The 18,822-nt window shown below is 53.1% G+C and overlaps 1 protein-coding gene across 1 annotated transcript in view; it reads right to left on the reverse strand.

Moving 5' to 3' along the window:
* LOC119104394 (putative WD repeat-containing protein alr3466) overlaps nt 1–14,299 on the reverse strand; it is a 22,220-nt gene extending 7,921 nt beyond the window's left edge. Inside the window, exons 1-13 of the mRNA XM_037228090.1 lie at nt 14,223–14,299; nt 13,041–13,147; nt 10,586–10,681; nt 9,559–9,586; nt 8,521–8,667; nt 7,645–7,835; nt 6,695–6,778; nt 5,730–5,842; nt 5,261–5,423; nt 2,909–3,023; nt 1,972–2,055; nt 1,009–1,132; nt 281–378 (exon numbers count right to left, since the gene is read on the reverse strand). Of these exons, the coding sequence (XP_037083985.1) occupies nt 281–378; nt 1,009–1,132; nt 1,972–2,055; nt 2,909–3,023; nt 5,261–5,423; nt 5,730–5,842; nt 6,695–6,778; nt 7,645–7,835; nt 8,521–8,667; nt 9,559–9,586; nt 10,586–10,681; nt 13,041–13,147; nt 14,223–14,232 (1,360 nt within the window). The 5' untranslated portion in view covers nt 14,233–14,299. The remainder of the gene's footprint in view (nt 1–280; nt 379–1,008; nt 1,133–1,971; nt 2,056–2,908; nt 3,024–5,260; nt 5,424–5,729; nt 5,843–6,694; nt 6,779–7,644; nt 7,836–8,520; nt 8,668–9,558; nt 9,587–10,585; nt 10,682–13,040; nt 13,148–14,222) is intronic.
* Nucleotides 14,300–18,822: the final 4,523 nt, after the last annotated feature.

Here is an 18,822-nt window from a genome sequence, read left to right on the forward strand (position 1 = left end):
AGTCACCATTACGGACTCGGACTCACTCTCTAACGACGCAGACCCTGGCTCATCCGGGTGGACCAAGACTCATGCGATGTGCAAGAGATATGACCGCGACAAGAGATATGACTCGAAAATGTCAGGAGTCTGACTCCGTCCCGGCCACAGGTGTGTGGACTTAGGCGCGTGCCCCGTGCTGGCTGTCCTCACCTGTGATTGGCTACCACACGGTGCGTCCTCGCTTGTGTTTGGCTGCGACATGATGGGTCCTCACCGCTGCGACACGATGGGTCCTCACCTGTGATTGGTTGCGCCACGGTGCGAGGACGCACCTGCCTCGCCAGCGGCGGCACGTTTAAGAAGCTCAGCAGCGCAAAGTACTTGCTATTTTGAAGCCTGTGACCCAGATGTGCTGTCAGGACACGCTAAACATAAACTTATGACGTACAAGATAGAGGAGGAAATATATTAGGGGAAAACCAGCGCATAAAATGAGATAAGATGCATACCAAAAAAGGCGGTGATATCCATGAAAAAGACAGCAGACTTCTCGCTGCCGGATAGTCTTGCAAGGTAGATGCCAGCGAGTACTCAAAACACCGGTAAGATTGTTTGTATTAAAACAAAAAATCCTACCGGTCTGGAGCGGATGGGATAGTGTACGCCCGGTCCGTATGGTAACGTTATTCCCCCGGTGTTATTCACAAGCATGCATCACCAATTTTTAACGAATTGTGAATATTTGTCATAACAGAACGATAACATGTCAAGTCCTAAGCCGTTATTGTATAAACTGAGTCGTAATACAGCAGCGTACATAATAAGCCAGCTTTCGCCACCACCCCTCCCCCGCATAGAAATTGCCATTGTTCTCAAGAGGTAATAGATATATTGACAAAACACCGCTGGTTAAAACTTCGGTGTTGTAGGTTCGAAAGGAAAAACACACAGGAAAAAATTAAAATCCAGAACACTTGACCCTCTTCTGTGTCCATTTCGCGTAAGCTTTCTGGTCGCTCCACTAACCTGGCCGCTATTTTTCCGGCATCATTGGATATACACAGACCCGCCACGGCCACGTGCAAGTTCACAGAGGTCACCCGCTGTCCGGAGGTCACACTGTGTACAAACAGGCAGCCGTTCGACGAGCCTGGGACAGAGGTCACGTGGTGTCAGAGGTCTCCAGCTGGCCGGAGGTCGCGCTGCGTACAGACCGGCAGCCGTTCGACGAGCCTGGGACAGGAGTCACGCGGTGTCAAAGGCCCCAGCTGAGCGGAGGTCACACTGTGCACAGACCGGCAGCTTTTCGACGAGCCCGGGACAGAGGTCGACACGCGGCCGTACGCCGAGCCTGGGACAGAGGTCATGTGATGTCACAGGTCATACTGCACATACAGAAGACCTTCAGCACGTCTGACCGGGGGGGGGGGGGCTGGGGGGAACGGCACATGGGCAAGTGGCAACGGCACGGCAAGTAGCAGCGGCACATAATGGTATTATATTTTGGAAGACAGGTTTTTGCCGAAAGAGCATATGGAAATTGATGTAAAAGGCCATACAAAACATGAAAGGTAGTGTAGCAGACAGCTGGCGAATGCATTTTCGGTATGATAAGTTTTGGTGAATATCTGCTGGAATGAAAGGAAGTTGTGCTGAGTTAGTCTGGGATATTGCAATTTTGCTATTTTTAATACAAGAACTCAAAATTCCATAAAACCAGAAATTGCAGGTCTTAAACGCTTATAGCCCTAAATCTAAAATAATATTTTATTTCGCCACCGGACTTCGTATGACACCTTGGTGTTCGTTACCATCGTAGGAGAAATCATCATGATCTTGAAAAAGTTCCAGGGAGCTGTATTGACCATTGTTCCTAACTACAGCATACACAACTATGCACAATCTCACGTAGTCCAACACCTTAGTGACGTAACCCCACAAACTGCACCCAACACGCCTAAGCCCCTGCGGCCCGGGTCAGGGGCTGACCTGAGATGACCAGTCCGGCGTCGGCCGTCATGCACACCGCCGTCACAGGAGCCACGTGGTCCCTGATCACCTGGCGGGTCTGACCTGAAACACCGGAGCTCAGGGTCAGCACAGGGTCAGGTCACCGGCCCCTCATCTGGAACACACCGTGCAGAGCCAGGACACTTAGTCGAGCATAGTTCTTCCTTGGCTGAAACCGAGGGCAGCCTGTTTTTTAACAGCAGGGTTCGGTTCCAACCCTGCTCTCACTGTACGGCCAAGGTAAGTAGCTTGATTACCGTCTGCTACCTCCTGAGTGTTGAGGTGGCAGACGTGACAGACTGACAAACATCTCAGTCTCGGCGAGTCCGACACATCCCTTCCCTTGACTGTGCGTCCCTGGCACACAGAACACGATATAGTGGCACAAAACCTAGCTGCCTGGCTCACAAAGCAAAGCGGACAGGCAAAGGGAGCACCAACGTATGACCTTTTTCCGGCGGCGTCTGCTATCCTATGTGAGCCTAATTTCTGAAACTTTCCCACGGTTGAACACTCATCACCCCAACAGCCGTCGTTACGCACCACCTCCCACACACAGGTGTGTCCCTCTCCTTGTCCCTAACCTCCTAAACTTGGCTGTTAACCCCAGCTTCCCACCACCAGCTCTCATATGAGGATCGCCTGTCAATTTAAGACTAGTACTTGTCCATGCCCATGTCCATGTCCATGTCCATGCCATTCATTCCCAGCCTGGATATCCCTGTCAGCCCCTCACCAGCGTCCCTCCCTTGCCCATGTCAGCTCCTCATCAGCGTCCTTCCCCTGCCCCTGTCAGCCCCTCACCGGCGTCCATTCTCTGTCCCTGTCAGCCTCTCACCAGCGTCCCTTCCCTACCCCTGTCAGACCCTCACCAGCGTCCATTCCCTGTACCTATCAGCTTCTCCCACTCCCTCACCAGTGTCCACGTCCCAGGCCATGACCAGACAGTCGTCGCCTCCAGAGGCGGCCGTGTGGCTGACATAGGCTGGGTAGGCGACGCAGGTCACCGCCGCCTCGTGCCCCACCAGCACCTGCCGAGGTCACCCCGTCAGCATGGCGTGACAGAAGAGGCACGGTCAACAGGAGCCGACACAAGATGGGAGGGAAGAAATCTGGACAGAAGTCAGCACAAGATGGAAGGGAGGACACTGCCAACAGAGACCAGCACAAGATGGGAGAGAAGACAATGCGAACAGGAGCCAGCACTAAATGGGAGAGAAGACACAGTCGACAGAGGCCAACACAAGATGGGCGGGAAGATATTGTCGATAGGAGCCAGTATAAGACAGGAGGAAAGACACCTAGACAGGAGACAGCGCAATATGGGAGAGAAGACATCATTAACTGGAGCCAGCACGACATGGGAGGAAAGAAAACTGGGCAGGACTCAGCACAAAATGAGGGAGAAAGCAGTGTCAACAGGAATCAGCACTAGATAAGAGGGAAGGCACCGTCAAAAGGAGCCAGCACAAGATGGGAGGGAATACATCGTTCACCGGAGCCAGCACAAGATGGGAGGGAAGACACCCTCAACAGGAGCCAACACAAGATGGGAGGGAAGACACCGTCAACAAGAGCCTGCACAAGATGGGCGGGAAGAACTGTGGACAGGAGCCAGCACAAGATCGGCGGGAAAACACTGTCAACAGGAACCAACACAAGATGGGCGGGAAGACACCGTCAACAAGAGCCAGCACAAGATGGGCGGGAAGACACCGTCAACAGGAGCCAGCACAAGATGGGCGGGAAGACAATGTCAGCATGAGCCAGCACAAGATGGGCGGGAAGACACTGTCAACAGGAGCCAGCACAAGATGTGCGGGAAGACACTGTCAACAGGAGCCAGGACAAGATGGGCGGGAAGACACTGTCAACAGGAGCCAGGACAAGGTGGGAGGGAAGACACCGTCAACAGGAGCCAGGACAAGAAGGGCGGGAAGGCACCGTCAACAGGAGCCAGGACAAGGTGGGCGGGAAGGCACCGTCAACAGGAGCCAGCACAAGGTGGGTGGGAAGGCACCGTCAACAGGAGCCAGGACAAGGTGGGAGGGAAGACACCGTCAACAGGAGCCAGGACAAGATGGGCGGGAAGACACCGTCAACAGGAGCCAGCACAAGATGGGCGGGAAGACACAGTCGACAGGAGTCAGCACAAGATGGGCAGGAAGACACCGTCAACAGGAGCCAGCACAAGGTCGGCGGGAAGACGCTGTCGACAGGAGCCGGCACAAGATGGGCGGAAAGGCACCGTCAGCACATGATGGGTTGGAATGTCTAGATCCAATGTAACAAGACGGTTGGCATAGCGCGCACACACATTTTTGTCGGCTGTGGTATCACGAAAACTGATGTCATGCCTGGCAATACATCGTATCAAGTACAAGGCAATCACTAGAGCGGCGGTGGGCAAAGGAGTGGGAGTGGATGGACGTGGCGCCGCTGAGTTCCCTTGAGAGTGTCGAAGCGACGCTTGACTCCCGGCTGCAGACGTCCCTGTGGATTTGGTTACCTCCATATTTGAAGGTGGAAGTATTGGCAACAGGGCTGGACTGCTGGGCCGGAGTTGGTCGCCAGGTGGGTGGCGCACAACGCACACAGATGCAGAGCGTGCTCGCAGACGTACTCTCAACGGTACCGATGCGGACAAGAAACGCATTCCTTATGGAAAGCTGGTGATTAACTTGAAAGGAATGACGGAAATCATTTTTTGTCTTTTCAAGTTAAGTCAACCAGTTAAAGTAAAATAGATTAAATAAAAACAAAATATCAATATAGAATATCAAATTAACGTAATGTAAGTTAAGCGCTTAAATTGATATCTTGAAGTATTACGAGCAAAGAGCAATGCTGAAACAAAACCGCTGAAGACCTCATTTAATGGCGCATTGCATCACGTAAGCTAGTAACGGAAAACGTTTCTTTATTTTTATTTTTTGCTACAAACTGACGCCAGATAACAGGGTTTTATCGCAAGAAGCGCAACAGGGTTTTATTGGAAGAATTTCCATCACGCAAGAAGCAAAGCAGCGTCGGCCTCATTTCGAAACTTGCCGTGCCACACCAGCGAAAATATGTCAGTCACTGATACTGTCGATACTGTTGCTCTACCGCCAGCGGGAGGTGACCATAATGACCAAAAAAAACAGTACATCTTTTCAGTCTCTTTATCTTCAGAATAATTTTGGCTACCTTTGAATTGAGTTCACCGCTCCGTACCGCCCCGTTAGGCATTGTCACATTTGCTACGTCATTTTATCACGTCACGCACCTGCGTAAGACGCCCCTCCGCGATGGTCCACACTTTGAGCGATGCGTCATTGGAGCCTGTGATGACGTGCAAGCTGTCGCTGCTGACGTCAAAGCAGCGTATGACGTCATTATGACTGATTGTGTTCTTGGTTTCGTTTTTATTCAGCGTCCAAACATACAGCCTGAAACAGATGGAATACACGTCAGTGCATAAGGAAGTGCGGCTAAACTTTAAATTGCAGTAACCAATTCCCGAAAAGTGGCACACAATCAACTCCTAAAATGATGCACTTCGTGATCCTGCAACAGCTTTACCAGTCATGTAACATGCACACAACAGCGGCGATAATACTAAAGTCAAGTCCAATCATGGCTTTCTTCTCACAATCACGATCCCAATGACGTCATAGGCCGTCAGAGCCCGAAACGCAGGATTCCGCATCCCAGCAGGGCGCCCCTTTGCCGGCACCCGGTCGCCGTGAGCTCACTGGTGGCCAGCGCTGTTGCCGGAGATGGCGTAGGTCTGGTCGGGAGTCACGCGGATCAACTCTCCGGGCCCCTGGCAGGTCAGCAGCACCACGCCCGTCTCCACCTGCCACAGCTGCGGCCGGAGGGTATGACGTCGGCGAGCGTAGGAGACGGTCACCAACGGCAGACCGCGATCTTGTTTGAATCCGCTTTGTGCCCCAGTCCAGGTAGTGTCCCACCGAGGTCAAGGGTCCCGACACAACAGTGCAAGCATAAACGTTGCGGCGGTTTAGTAGGGTTGAACGGTTTTGAGATGTACAATTGTGTAGTATATTTGAGAAGTAACATAATTATGCACTGCTGCACCGGTGAATACATTTTTAAGCCGGCATTGAACCTGGTCAAGTCTACCTCCCCCGCCCCCTGTCTAACTTTCGAGGTATCTAAAAGCGCCTTGAGATATCGCTGCGAAATTTTCAGTAATGCTCACTTAAAAATTATACACCTTTTGTAAAACTAACATCTGTAACATATATATATATATATATATATATATATATATATATATATATATATATATATATATAATTACATAGGAACTGAGGACCTTGATAAAAAGAAAAAAAAAACATTTGCGTTTTAAACTTGTCGTCATTAGGAGTCTTCATGCTAACTAAAGCCAACTTTCCACAAACTCGTGGCTATAAACACAGCCTTGAACCGTGGGATATCCTCATCATAAATCCTAAGGACTTTCAGATATCTCGGTTTAAGTAGCACCTGCTGGTCTAGCGAAAGTCAATTATTTTAACACAAGCACTAGGGCATTTTAGAACTAAATTTCTTATGAAGCACGGCAGAGTGACGACGCTGCGGCGTCACGTCCCGCCGTAGCGAATTACGTCACACCGCAGCGAGTGACGTCACGCCGCAGCGAGTGACATCACGCTGCATGAGTGACGTCACGCCACGGCGAGTGACTTACCATGAGCACGCCGCCCTTGTCCGCCGACAGAGTGCGCTTGCTGTCCGAGAGCACACATACGGACACCACCGGAGTCATGTGGTCCTGTCCACGGACACATCGCGTCAGTGACAGAGGCATGCCAGGAGCCAGGGGTGTAAATACACCAGGAGCCAGGGGTGTAGATATTCCGGGAACCAGGGGCGGAGATACGCCAGGAGCCAGGGGTGTAGATATGCCAGGAGCCAGGGGTGTAAACCGCCAAGAGCGAGCGGTGTAGATACGTCAAGAGCCAGGGGTGTAGATACGCCAGGAGCGAGCGGTGTAGATACGCAGGAGCCAGGGGTGCAGATACGCCAGAAGCGAGCAGTGTAGATACATCAGGAGCTAGGGGTGTACATACGGCAGGAACGATATATGTAGAATGATGTACGTAGACCAAGAACCCAGCATGTGGTTACGCTAGGGGCCGGAGTTGTAGATACGCCAGGAGCGAGCGATGTAAATACGCCAGGAGCCTGGGGTGTAGATACGCCGGGAGAGAGAGGTGTAGATTCGCCAGGAAAAGGCGAACCATCACCATATATTCGTGTCGTCTTGGAGAAATGAGTGGAGGATTTCCATTTAAGGTTCATGGAAAGCATCGTCGATGTAGCGAAGGAAAGATGAATGCTATATATAGTGATAGAGCTTTCTAAGGCTAGTGTAATGAAATTGGGAGGTCTTTCAGCAGCAGAGGCCTTTCAGCAGAGGTCTCTTCAGGCCTTTGATGTGATCAAGTGAAACCCCGTCAGAGAGCACCGAGTGACCGAATTTTTTTCTTTTTGTCTGCGACTGCATTGTCACACGTCTTCTAATGACGCCACCGAATGAGATGACGCCAAGAACTCCGAGAAAGCTCCCATTCAGCCTCTAGACGCACGTCGACGTAAATCTAATGACATCATAAGAACAGATGACGTCACACTCACTGTGAAGGCGGCCACCACCAGATTGAGCGTGAGTCCCCAGACGCGGATGGAAGTGTCTTGCGAGCCGCTGACGGCGTACAGACCGTTCGGCGCGAACTGCACACACGTCACCGGACCCGTGTGACCCTCCAAGGTCGCGTGAAGGTCACCGGATGGCGCCAGCCACACCTTCAGGTGCGAGTCGGAGGAGCCTAGAGACGAACACGAGGATGTGCTTTCAGTGGAAATGTGGTTACTGCAGCCGACGGTGCTTTCGTCACAACGGCTCTTTGGCTGATCTGCAGTTTAAATCAGTACAATAACTGAGTACAATCGTACAAGAGGTTGCCATAGTGGGATACAATCGTGGGAACTAAACTGACAATGCTACCCATATACAATACGGATGTACACGGTTTTCCCATTCCAGGAGTTTGAAAAATAAGCATACACTTCGTCGTCACAAGCAAAATCCTCTTCTCAATAGTCGGTAACATAGACAGGATAGTGGGTAGTGAGCAAACACACGTTAGTCTTCCTGTAGCGGGGGGGGGGGAGGGGGGGAGGGAGGAGGGCTAACAGTAGACAGGAGTCATCAATCAGTAGCCACCTATCTTAATACATCTCGATGCACAACTGCGCAGTCACGGGCTGCTTAAAACAAATTCAACGTGTCATCAGATCATCATCAGAGCATGATCATGCCCATAGTCCCAGACGTCTATTGATAACCAAGTTACGCATCGACGTCTGCCCTGTCTCGCCCACGGACCTCGAAACGCACTGCACTCTACGAAGAAGTCAACACGCTTTATATTGGGCTAACCATGCAAACAGATCGTAATACGGGTTCGGGCACACGAGCAACGAAACGATTCAAAGCGGCGGGTATCTTACCCGTAACGACCATAGTTTCGTCAGCTGATATGTCCACACAAGTGATGTCCGCTTGGTGCTCCACCGGGATCTTTTTCCGGTCCGACACGTAAACGCGCGGCTTCACTGTCAGAGGCTGTACGTGGGTCACTAGCACCCTGCTGGCACCTGGCGGCCGGCAGACGAACCTCGAGTTAGTCCAACGCCCAGCACTATGGCGCCTGATCATCAGATTTTGTCTTCACACACTCGTCTTACCACAACGCTTCGTTATAAGAGTTTGCATACTCACCGCTTCGACAAAACAAAAACAAAAAGCGGCATGGACCGCAACAGCTTCTGATCAGACAATGAATCATGGCCGACTTCCCCAGACCGTCTTGACACACTCTCAATCATCGACCAGAGCCGGGAACGAGTCGCGACGTTCGACACGTTTTAGATAGCTGCAGCTGCTCTGCCGCCAGGCGGGGCGCAGGGGAACAGCATACAACCCACAGACCGCCGTGTTAAGGAATGAATGACGTGCCGTTGAAGAGCAAAGACAACACACAAATGAATAACACCCACCCAAGAACCGTAAACTACATGATCGACACTGAAAAGTCACGTACACCATGATACACCAAGAAACCCACAGCTACGCTATCTCAGGTTTAATGTCACTGCGCTGGCCACCGCGACACATCACGTGACACCCGTGACACACCAGCCCTCCACCGACATTCGCAACACCGCGCTATCCGCCACGGCACATCACGTGACACGCCGTGACACAACAGCTAACTACCGGCCGGCACATCACGTGACACCCGTGACAGAGCAGCTCTCCACCGACCGACACATCACGTGACACCCGTGACAGACCAGCTCTCCACCGACCGACACATCACGTGACCCCCGTGACACTGACCGGCCGTGACGAGCAGGTGGCCCCGCGAGGCGAAGCGGGCCGCCAGCACGGCGCTGCCGTGGCGGGGAAGCGTGCGCAGCAGTCGGGCCGAAGCGATGTCGTATACGTACACCTTTGAGTCCCGGCAGCCGGCCACACCAGCTCACCGTCCTTCGACGACGCCAGAGACGTCACCTGAGGACAACAGCAGGGGCAGCTGAGCTTGGGTATGATGCCAGAGACGTCACCTGAGGACAGCAGGGCAGGGGCAGCTGAGCTTGGGTATGACGCCAGAGACGACACCTGAGGACAGCAGGGCAGAGGCAGCTGAGGTCGGGTGTGACGCCAGAGACGACACCTGAGGGCAGCAGGGCAGGGGCAGCTGAGCTTGGGTATGACGCCAGAGACGACACCTGAGGACAGCAGGGCAGAGGCAGCTGAGCTCGGGTATGACGCCAGAGACGACACCTGAGGACAGCAGGGCAGAGGCAGCTGAGCTCGGGTGTGACGCCAGAGACGACACCTGAGGACAGCAGGGCAGAGGCAGCTGAGGTCGGGTGTGACGCCAGAGACGACACCTGAGGACAGCAGGGCAGAGGCAGCTGAGCTCGGGTGTGACGTCAGAGACGACACCTGAGGGCAGCAGGGCAGGGGCAGCTGAGCTTGGGTGTGACGCCAGAGACGACACCTGAGGGCAGCAGGGCAGAGGCAGCTGAGCTCGGGTGTGACGTCAGAGACGACACCTGAGGACAGCAGGGCAGAGGCAGCTGAGGTCGGGTGTGACGCCAGAGACGACACCTGAGGGCAACAGCAGGGGCAGCTGAGCTCGGGTATGACGCCAGAGACGACACCTGAGGACAGCAGAGCAGAGGCAGCTGAACTTGGGCGTCACCTGAGACGACGCAAAAAAATCAAAGTCTTCTGGTTTAAAGATCTGGTTCTCGACGTAATGAATTCATATGCAGAAAAACGCTGCTCGCGATATACCGCAGGTAGGTTTTTATCGATTGTTAAGCGTAGGAGTGATTCCAGCCGTATCTACTTCGTTTCAATAGCTATCATCGAAAGATCCGGGTAAAAAGGTTAAACATACGCTTACACACCAGACCGGGCGTATCCAACCATAACATGGACGCGTGACGGCGGCCATTTTGTTTGACTGACCCCCAACAGCTGACGAGGTTCAGTACTTACCTGACTTTGATGATTGTGCAGCGAGTGCAGAGGACTGCCGGTGGTGAAGCTGTGGACGTACACCATCATGTCGAGGCAGGCCGTCAGCAGGAACATCTGGCAGCCAACAGGTCAGGTCAACCTGGACGCTGGGGCGACCGTTGGGCACACACCATGGCACATAGATCCGTGCTCCTGAGGAAGCATGCTTGCAAGGATGTTACACATTTGCATGGAATTTTGAACGAAAAAAATGTTGGATATCATTCGGTGCAGTTCACAGCCCGTCCTTTTTAAGACGTAACCCCCTCTAGTTTCTGAGTTGCATACCGGCGAAGATGTGCAGACTATTTCTTGCAGACTATTTCAAGGTCATCCAGGTATCCACGACGCCATAATAATGTTATTCGAATGAAATTACGCCTTGAGGAGCATATTTACTAAATAGAGATATCATGATATCTAGAGCAGTCTTTTACACCTGCTCGCTGCTTCTCGTGCTCGTTTCAATATCTTCAACTGTTAAACATTTCCTTGAATGTCGCCACGGTTGCCACGCTAAATGTTTAATGAAGCCCCGAACGATTTCACGTCGTGAAGTACCTGCCAGAATTACTCCATAGGTAAATCGTGAACCGGTTGCATTTCGTGGCGCCCTTGAAAAACCCAACAATGTAAACCATTTGCATGTAAAACGAGATCAGTTGTCGCATGTGTGGGGTATTGACAGAGAGGAGCGAATATCGTGGGACGGCTGAATGGCACGCTCTACACCAATGGTGGTAGGTGATCCTATCAACCGAGAGCTAAGCTGACGAGAGCGTAGAGGCCGGGAAATTGCTATCATTCAGCACAAGCGATGGAAAATGATGGCTGACATTTTCAGGGCCGCCATTAGAAACGGTATGGAGCGCCATTTTCTGGCGTCTAAATCAAGACGAAAAAGATTTTTTCCTCGTGGGTTCACCATGCTTGTTTGGATAATTGGAGTGCGACATTGTGCCCTCTCTCTCTCTCTCTCCCTCTCTCTCTCTCTCTCTCTCTCTCTCTCCCTCTCTCTCTCTCTCTCTCTCTCTCTCTCTCTCTCTCTCTCTCTCTCTCTCTCTCTCTCTCTCTCTCTCTCTCTCTCTCTCTCTCTCTCTCTCTCTCTCTCTCTCTCTCTCTCTCTCTCTCTCTCTCTCTCTCTCTCTCTCTCTCTCTCTCTCTCTCTCTCTCTCTCTCTCTCTCTCTCTCTCTCTCTCATTGCACATTTGCCGGCCTTTCTTGAAGTACGCACCCTAGATATACATCAGAGAAGCACGCAGCCAGTATTAGTGTGTGCCCTTCTCACCGTTCGACGTCAAGCCAAAAACCGTACTGTCCCTCACACTTCTGGTCACCGTCGCTCGTTACCTCATGCTGCACATGCAATATATGCGCATAAATAAGACGTTAATAATAGTTTTATTTCTCGGAGAGAAAAAAACAAGAGAATGGTGACATAGATGTGCTGATATTTGGACAACATGCCTTTGTGGAAACAATAGCAGAGGTGTCATTTACGTGAAAATCGCGGTCTGTGAAACTCCACCTCATGTGAAAATTGTACTTCTGCTATTGTTTGGAAAGACGACATGTTGCCGAAATACCAATACATCTTTATCTCCTTTCGCCTGGTTCCTCTCCGTGGAAAAAGGCTATTTCTATTATCTCATCTATGTCAATAATGTTCCTCGCAAATGCACTTAGCAACTTAAGTATGCAATGCAACTTAACTATGCAATGTGTTTGTGACATGGGTTGGCGCGTTATGGCGGAATGGTAGACGCGTCGGACCGCCACGTGGGGGCCCCACGGGGAATCCCGGTAGCGCCATGGCCCCTGGGCGCTGATGTAGTCAATGTAGTTGCTGGCGCTCCATGAAAGGGATGCGACGATGTGCGTCACGTCGCTTAAAAAAACATGTTTTTACGGGACACCATAATGTTGGCCGGCACACGAGCGACCCATGACGACAACTCATTGCACCGTCGAAAACGGACGTGACAGTAACTCACCGCACCGCCGAACACGGACGTGGCGGTAACTCACCGCACCGCCTGACACGGACATGACGGTAACTCATCGCACCGCCGAACACGGACATGACGGTAACTCACCGCACCGCCGGACACGGACATGACAGCAACTCACCGCACCGCCGAACACGGATAAGACGGTAACTCACCGCACCGCCGGACACGGACAAGACGGTAACTCACCGCACCGCCGGACACGGACATGACAGTAACTCACCGCACCGCCGAACACGGACATGACGGTAACTCACCACACCGCCCGACACGGACATATTGGTCTCACCGCGCCGCCAGACAAGGACATTACGGTAACTCACCGCACCGCCGGACACGGACATGACGGTAAATCACCGCACCGTCGGACACAGACATGACGGTAACTCACCGCACCGCCCGACACGGACATGACGGTAACTCACCGCACCGCCGGACACGGACATGTGGGTGACGGCCGCGGGCACGCTGATCTCGTTCAGCACCGTCAGCGACTCCAGACACCAGAGGATCACCGTCTTGTCGTGCGACCCTGCCGAGCGGACAGATGTCAGCTGGCTTAGACATGTCATGGTCGCTGTCTGGCTGCGCGACACTAGACACCCGCGGGGGAAGTCGGCGGCGCCAAAACTGAAGAACTTCTGTAAGACTTTGCTCGAGTGACAGCGTGCTGCGATCAGACCAATGGATAACGTGGCACATCCGTTTTGTATATAAGGATTAAATAGTACATCAGGGTACGAAAGAAATGCTGGTTTCACAAGCATGCCGCAGTTCACGGCACCGCGGGGGCAACGCGCTTCTCAGTGCCAGGCTAAACTCGGGCTTGGTCTCACCGCATCTGTCACACACTGACGAGACTAATCGCGTCTGTAGACCGAAACTGACAAGTGCCGCCGTTTACTCTGTGGAAATCCGGATGTGCAACGTAAGAATTACTGCTCCCCCCCCCCCCCCTTCCCTCACGAGGTTGCACGGTAGGACTAGCTTCTTTTCAATGCGCAAAGGGCGCTCTTAGACCTGCAATATTTCGTAAATTGTGTGTGCTGTTTGCTGTGCTTTTGCGTGCCGTTGGGCCGCGGTTCGTTTGTGCTCAGCATCGTTTGTGGCATATCTGCCGTTAGCTGTCGCACAGCACTCCACGAAGTCAAGTCTGTTCAATTTGGAACCCGCTTGCCGTCAACATGTTTTCCACGAAGTCGTGCTCGTCTGCTTGTTTGCACAAAGCACAGATTGACATAAATATTCATGCCAGCTACGATAAAAAAACAAGGCGCACGCTGGAAAGAAATAATTAGGTTTCTGAAGAGGTCTCTGAACGTCAGTATATGTGGCAGGCTTATTAATGTAAATGACCATCACGCCCGTAAAGTAACCATGTGATCACACAACGGGACCTTCCCCACAGCAAAGCTTCATATACAAGAGCACCGTGCCGCAGCATGGTCTTGAAAAGTCAACTTTCAGATGACGGTGGCCAGAGTCCAGATACCACTCGACGACAGAAATACACCACATGCGCAACTCCCCAAACAAGACACTGCGCACGTCGACCACACAGCTGTGGCTTGACTTGACCCCCTCCACCCCGTTGACCTCACACCGACCTGACGCCATGACCTCCGACTCGCTGTTGATCTCGATGCAGGTCACGGGGCCCCTATGCTGCGACAGTTGGCGTGGCTCACTGCTGACATCTGGCGGCAGAGAGCGCAAACACATTGATAATCCTTCACATAAGTGACATCAGTCACGTGAATACTAATAACCAGACGCTAAATTGCGACTCACCGAACTGTTTTCGTCGCTTATCACGTCAGTTGTGACGTCACGCCACATCATGCTGTCACATCACGTCATGTCAGCTGTGACGTCACGCCACGTCACTGTCACATGACGTCACGTCAGTTGTGACGTGACGTCGTCAAGCTGCGCACCGACAGCCAGACTTAAAGCTGTCACTCAGCACCCAAAACCCACATCACCATCGCCACGCGGCGGTGGGCGATGTCCTCCCCCTTGAGTTACGTCGTCCACAAATATGCACCTTCAGAGCTCAGCGCCAGCATGCTGTACGAGCCGCATCTTCAGGAAAATGATCGCGAGGCTCCATGCGTGCTCATCACCGCCGGTGTGTTGTTTTAGCGCTGAGCAGTTCCGTGCGGTTATAACTAAAATTGCCCCAACCTGCGCGACGATCAGTTCAGCTTTTCCTGAGCTCGGTTTCCCAGACGGACTACCGTGCGGAGACATTCTTCACAATGTTCTCTCTTTACATCACAGCTAGGGTCAAACTCCTGCGTACTTCATTCTAAGCGTGCTCGGCGCTCCTAATCCTCACCGTAAGCGTACCCGGTGCTCTGGTCCGTCACCGTAACGTTCTCAGTGTTACCAGCTCTCACCGTGACCGTGCTCGGTGCTCCTAGCCCCCTCCCCCCGAGAGCGTGCTCGGTGCTCCTGACTCTTACCATAGGCGCTATCGGTGCTCCTGACTCTCGCCGTGAGCGTGCTCGGTGCTCCTAGCCCTCCCCCCGAGAGCGTGCTCGGTGCTCCTGATCCTCACCATAAGCACTATCGGTGCTCCTGACTCTCACCGTGAGCGTGCTCGGTGCTCCTAGCCCCCCCCCCCCCCCGAGAGCGTGCTCGGTGCTCCTGATCTTCACCATAAGCACTACCGGTGCTCCTGACTCTCACCGTTAGCGTGCTCGGTGCTCCTAGCCCCCCCCCCCCCGAGAGCGTGCTCGGTGCTCCTGATCTTCACCATAAGCACTATCGGTGCTCCTGACTCTCACCGTTAGCGTGCTCGGTGCTCCTGAGCCGTGTCACGTACAGACAGCTGTCCTCCCCGCCGCTGACCACGATGTCTCCCCGGCTCGCCAGGCTGGCAGACGAGACGCACAGCACGGAGGCGATGTGCCGGCTGCGGCAGAGTGGCAGCGCCTGGTACGCATCCCTCGCTTTCTCGCAGTGATAGACACAGTTTGTTCACCGCGCGTCAGCGCGTGGGTTCGATGCTCACCTCTGGCATACATTTTCCCGATAAAAGCGGAAACATGCATCAAGGGGGCGATGTCGTTGAGATTCCAGGCATTTTAAAATGCTGAGCAGTGGTTTGTGTGGTTTGTGTGGTTTAATTGGTTTAACATGCCGGGACAAGCCAGCTCCCCTGGCAGAGCCTCATGGATGACAGGACGTGTTCGTGACACAAACGAAACTTAGCGCAGAAGCTGATTAAAAGAAAACCCGTACAAATAAACACACACAAGTTTACTCCATAAATACGACAGCCAGGACCGCCCATGTTTTGGGGAAAGGCGACTTTAAGGGAAGAGGGTGTAACATCGCAATGGCTTTGATCCTTGTTCTTATCTGGGACATGGCGTACCATAGTAGCTGCTACCAATCAAATATCAACTAGAATAATAAATAAAAATATAATATACCATAATACAAATAATAAAATAAACGTATAATATAATGATATAATGATATAAATGATATGATATATATATAAATGATATAAAATAAACGTATAATATAATAAACAAGATATAATGTACAAAAACATAATATAACAAAACTGTAATATAATATAACATAATACAAAATATAATAAAATATAGCTCGACAGTAAAAACATACAACGCTTACTCTAAGTCGAGCAGCAAAGGTACGAGTACATAACTATGACACTGAAGAGTGACAGCAGCACCAACGGCAACAACAACACCTACTCTATGGTGAATAGCGAGCGGAAGCTGGTGGCGCTCCAGATGATCACCTGACAATCTTCGGAGCCGGAGACCACGTGACGTCCGTCCGGCGACGGGTATACGCACGTGACGTCACCGGTGTGACCTGCCGAAGACGAGGCTGCCCCAGTGCGTGCGGCACGTGTGGGCTCGCGCCCCGAAGACCGCGCTCATGCTGCCGGTCTTTTGTAAGGGGTATGACACATGTCGTCACACGCCCTGTTATGGAGCGTCAGCGGTAGCAGAGGCCATTTAGCGCTCAGGGGCCATAGCGTAACTGCGGTTCGAGCCCGGTTTTCCATGTGGGGCCCAGCACACTAACCACTCGGCCATTACGCCCCTTTGTTGCTCGACCATGCTGGCCAGTGAGGCCCTGGTCAAGAAAGTGAGGCTAAAGCAGGGACAAATGTCTTCACGTGGCCTCACAGGTACAATCTGTCCCCAAAACGGTTTGTTGACCTGGACGTGATCCACTGGGATCTGCGTGACCAACTTAGTCAATGCAGTGTTTACGGAAACAAGTACCCGAACATGAGCCAGATCCCTGCCACGACTCCGACCCCGACTCTGACCCCGGCTCCGACTCCGGCTCCGACTCCGACTCCGACTCCGACCCCGACCCCGACCCCGACCCCGACCCCGACCTCGACCCCGGCCCCGACCCCTGACCCCGACCCTGACTCTGACCCCGGCCTCGACCCCTAACCCGACCCCTACTCTGACTGCGATTCCCTCCCCGACCTCGGTTTCTGATTCTGACCCCGACCCCGATCCCGACTATGACCCGACCTCTGACCCCAGTCTGACCTCTGAACGTGTGCACGGAGCGACAGCTGAGCAGATGCCACAGCTGGAATTCTCGGCCGCCGCAGCACACGTACACGTGGACGCCGTCCGCCGCCGGCGCGTACAGGTGCACCGACTCAGGCAGCGCGATGTCTGCCGGGCACGGTGGCGCAAGCGGTTAGGGCGCTGGCGTTCTAACCGGGAGGGCCCGGGTTCGGTTCACGCCCCAAGCTGGATCATGCGCCATTCCGGCTCTGGATCATTCCACGACGCGACGAACATGCGATGGCTGCATGAGCCACCAGTGCTCATAGCTGGGTGGAGAGATCTCGCAATGACGCGCGCCCAATGTTGGAATCGCTTTTATTTCAAGCTCGACAGACGTCATGAAGTCAGATAACAGGAAACAGCGAGCCATGAGATAGATGCCTTCGGAGTCCTGCGGTGCGAATGTGAGCGAGTTCCAAACTTTTGCCACGCCACTGTGGGCGCCACCCTGTAGCTTCTCATGCCCTCGGGTAAGTTTAGCACGTCCAGCGCCAAATCACGGCGGGTTAAGCACGACGGCTTCAGTTTACGTCAGACTGCGCAGCGCCCACGTTAGAGCTTCAACAGAGACGGCTGGTCTTCGGGTAGCGCCGAGTCCAAAGAGGGCAGAGAGCCAATATCGCTGGGGCCAGTGCGCATGTCCCGGCACGTGCTAAGAGAAGCACAAGCTTTAAGAAAACTGCGAAAGTTTCACAGCGATTCTAAGCAGCCATGAGGGTTGTCGACGACGGCGGCGAGAACATCCCGCAGGGGCAATCGCAGGCGCGTCCTAGGAATGTATAAAACGCTAGTTTTGAAGAAGCGATTGATGACGTTTTATTATCAGGTATGAATCCCCCAGCGACTATTGTGAATGGCTAAACATTTGTTCATCATAAAAGACGCCTGATGCGAAACACACGTGGTTGACATACTCTTATATGTGAAGGATGTACCATCGCATTCGTTTAAGCGGAAAACATACCTAACCCCAGTGTAACAAGGATTATGCAGCTTTTGCAGCCCTTTTGCAGCTTCGTCTTCCCGCAACTTAAGAGAGAAATCCTACGAGCATTCATTAGACAATGCTAATGAAGACTTTTGCAGTACTCAAGGCAAGACATCTAATACAATAGCACTTCCTCCAAGCAGACGATAAAATGGCGCATACTCAGATGACAGCATTTTTGGGCAGCCAGGTTCGCGCACTGCGGCAGAGTCCGCGCCGAAATTATGGCGCCAAACTACCGCCCGTGCCACATACACTGTTCACGCTGTCGTCAACCACAAAAGACATGCCCGTTCACAAAACACGACAACCGCCCGCCGTCGTGTCGCCACATCTCGCCGCGCCCCACTCCCCTCGGGGTCCACCTACCCCAGACCACGTCGGGCAGGCTCTGGCGGACCCAGACCGTGGCGGGGACGAGGAGCGGCCGGCGCTGGCGTCCCGCCCCACTCCCCTCCGGGTCGACCTACCCCAGACCACGTCGGGCAGGCTCCGGCGGACCCAGACAGTGGCGGGGACGAGGAGCGGCCGGCGCTGGCGCCCCGCCCCACTCCCCTCCGGGTCCACCTAACCCAGACCACGTCGGGCAGGCTCTGGCGGACCCAGATGGTGGCGGGGACGAGGAGCGGCCGG

This window comes from Pollicipes pollicipes, unplaced genomic scaffold, assembly GCF_011947565.3.
Source record: "Pollicipes pollicipes isolate AB1234 unplaced genomic scaffold, Ppol_2.1 Scaffold_6052;HRSCAF=7182_pilon_pilon_pilon, whole genome shotgun sequence".
NCBI classification, from domain to species: Eukaryota; Metazoa; Arthropoda; class Thecostraca; order Pollicipedomorpha; family Pollicipedidae; genus Pollicipes; species Pollicipes pollicipes.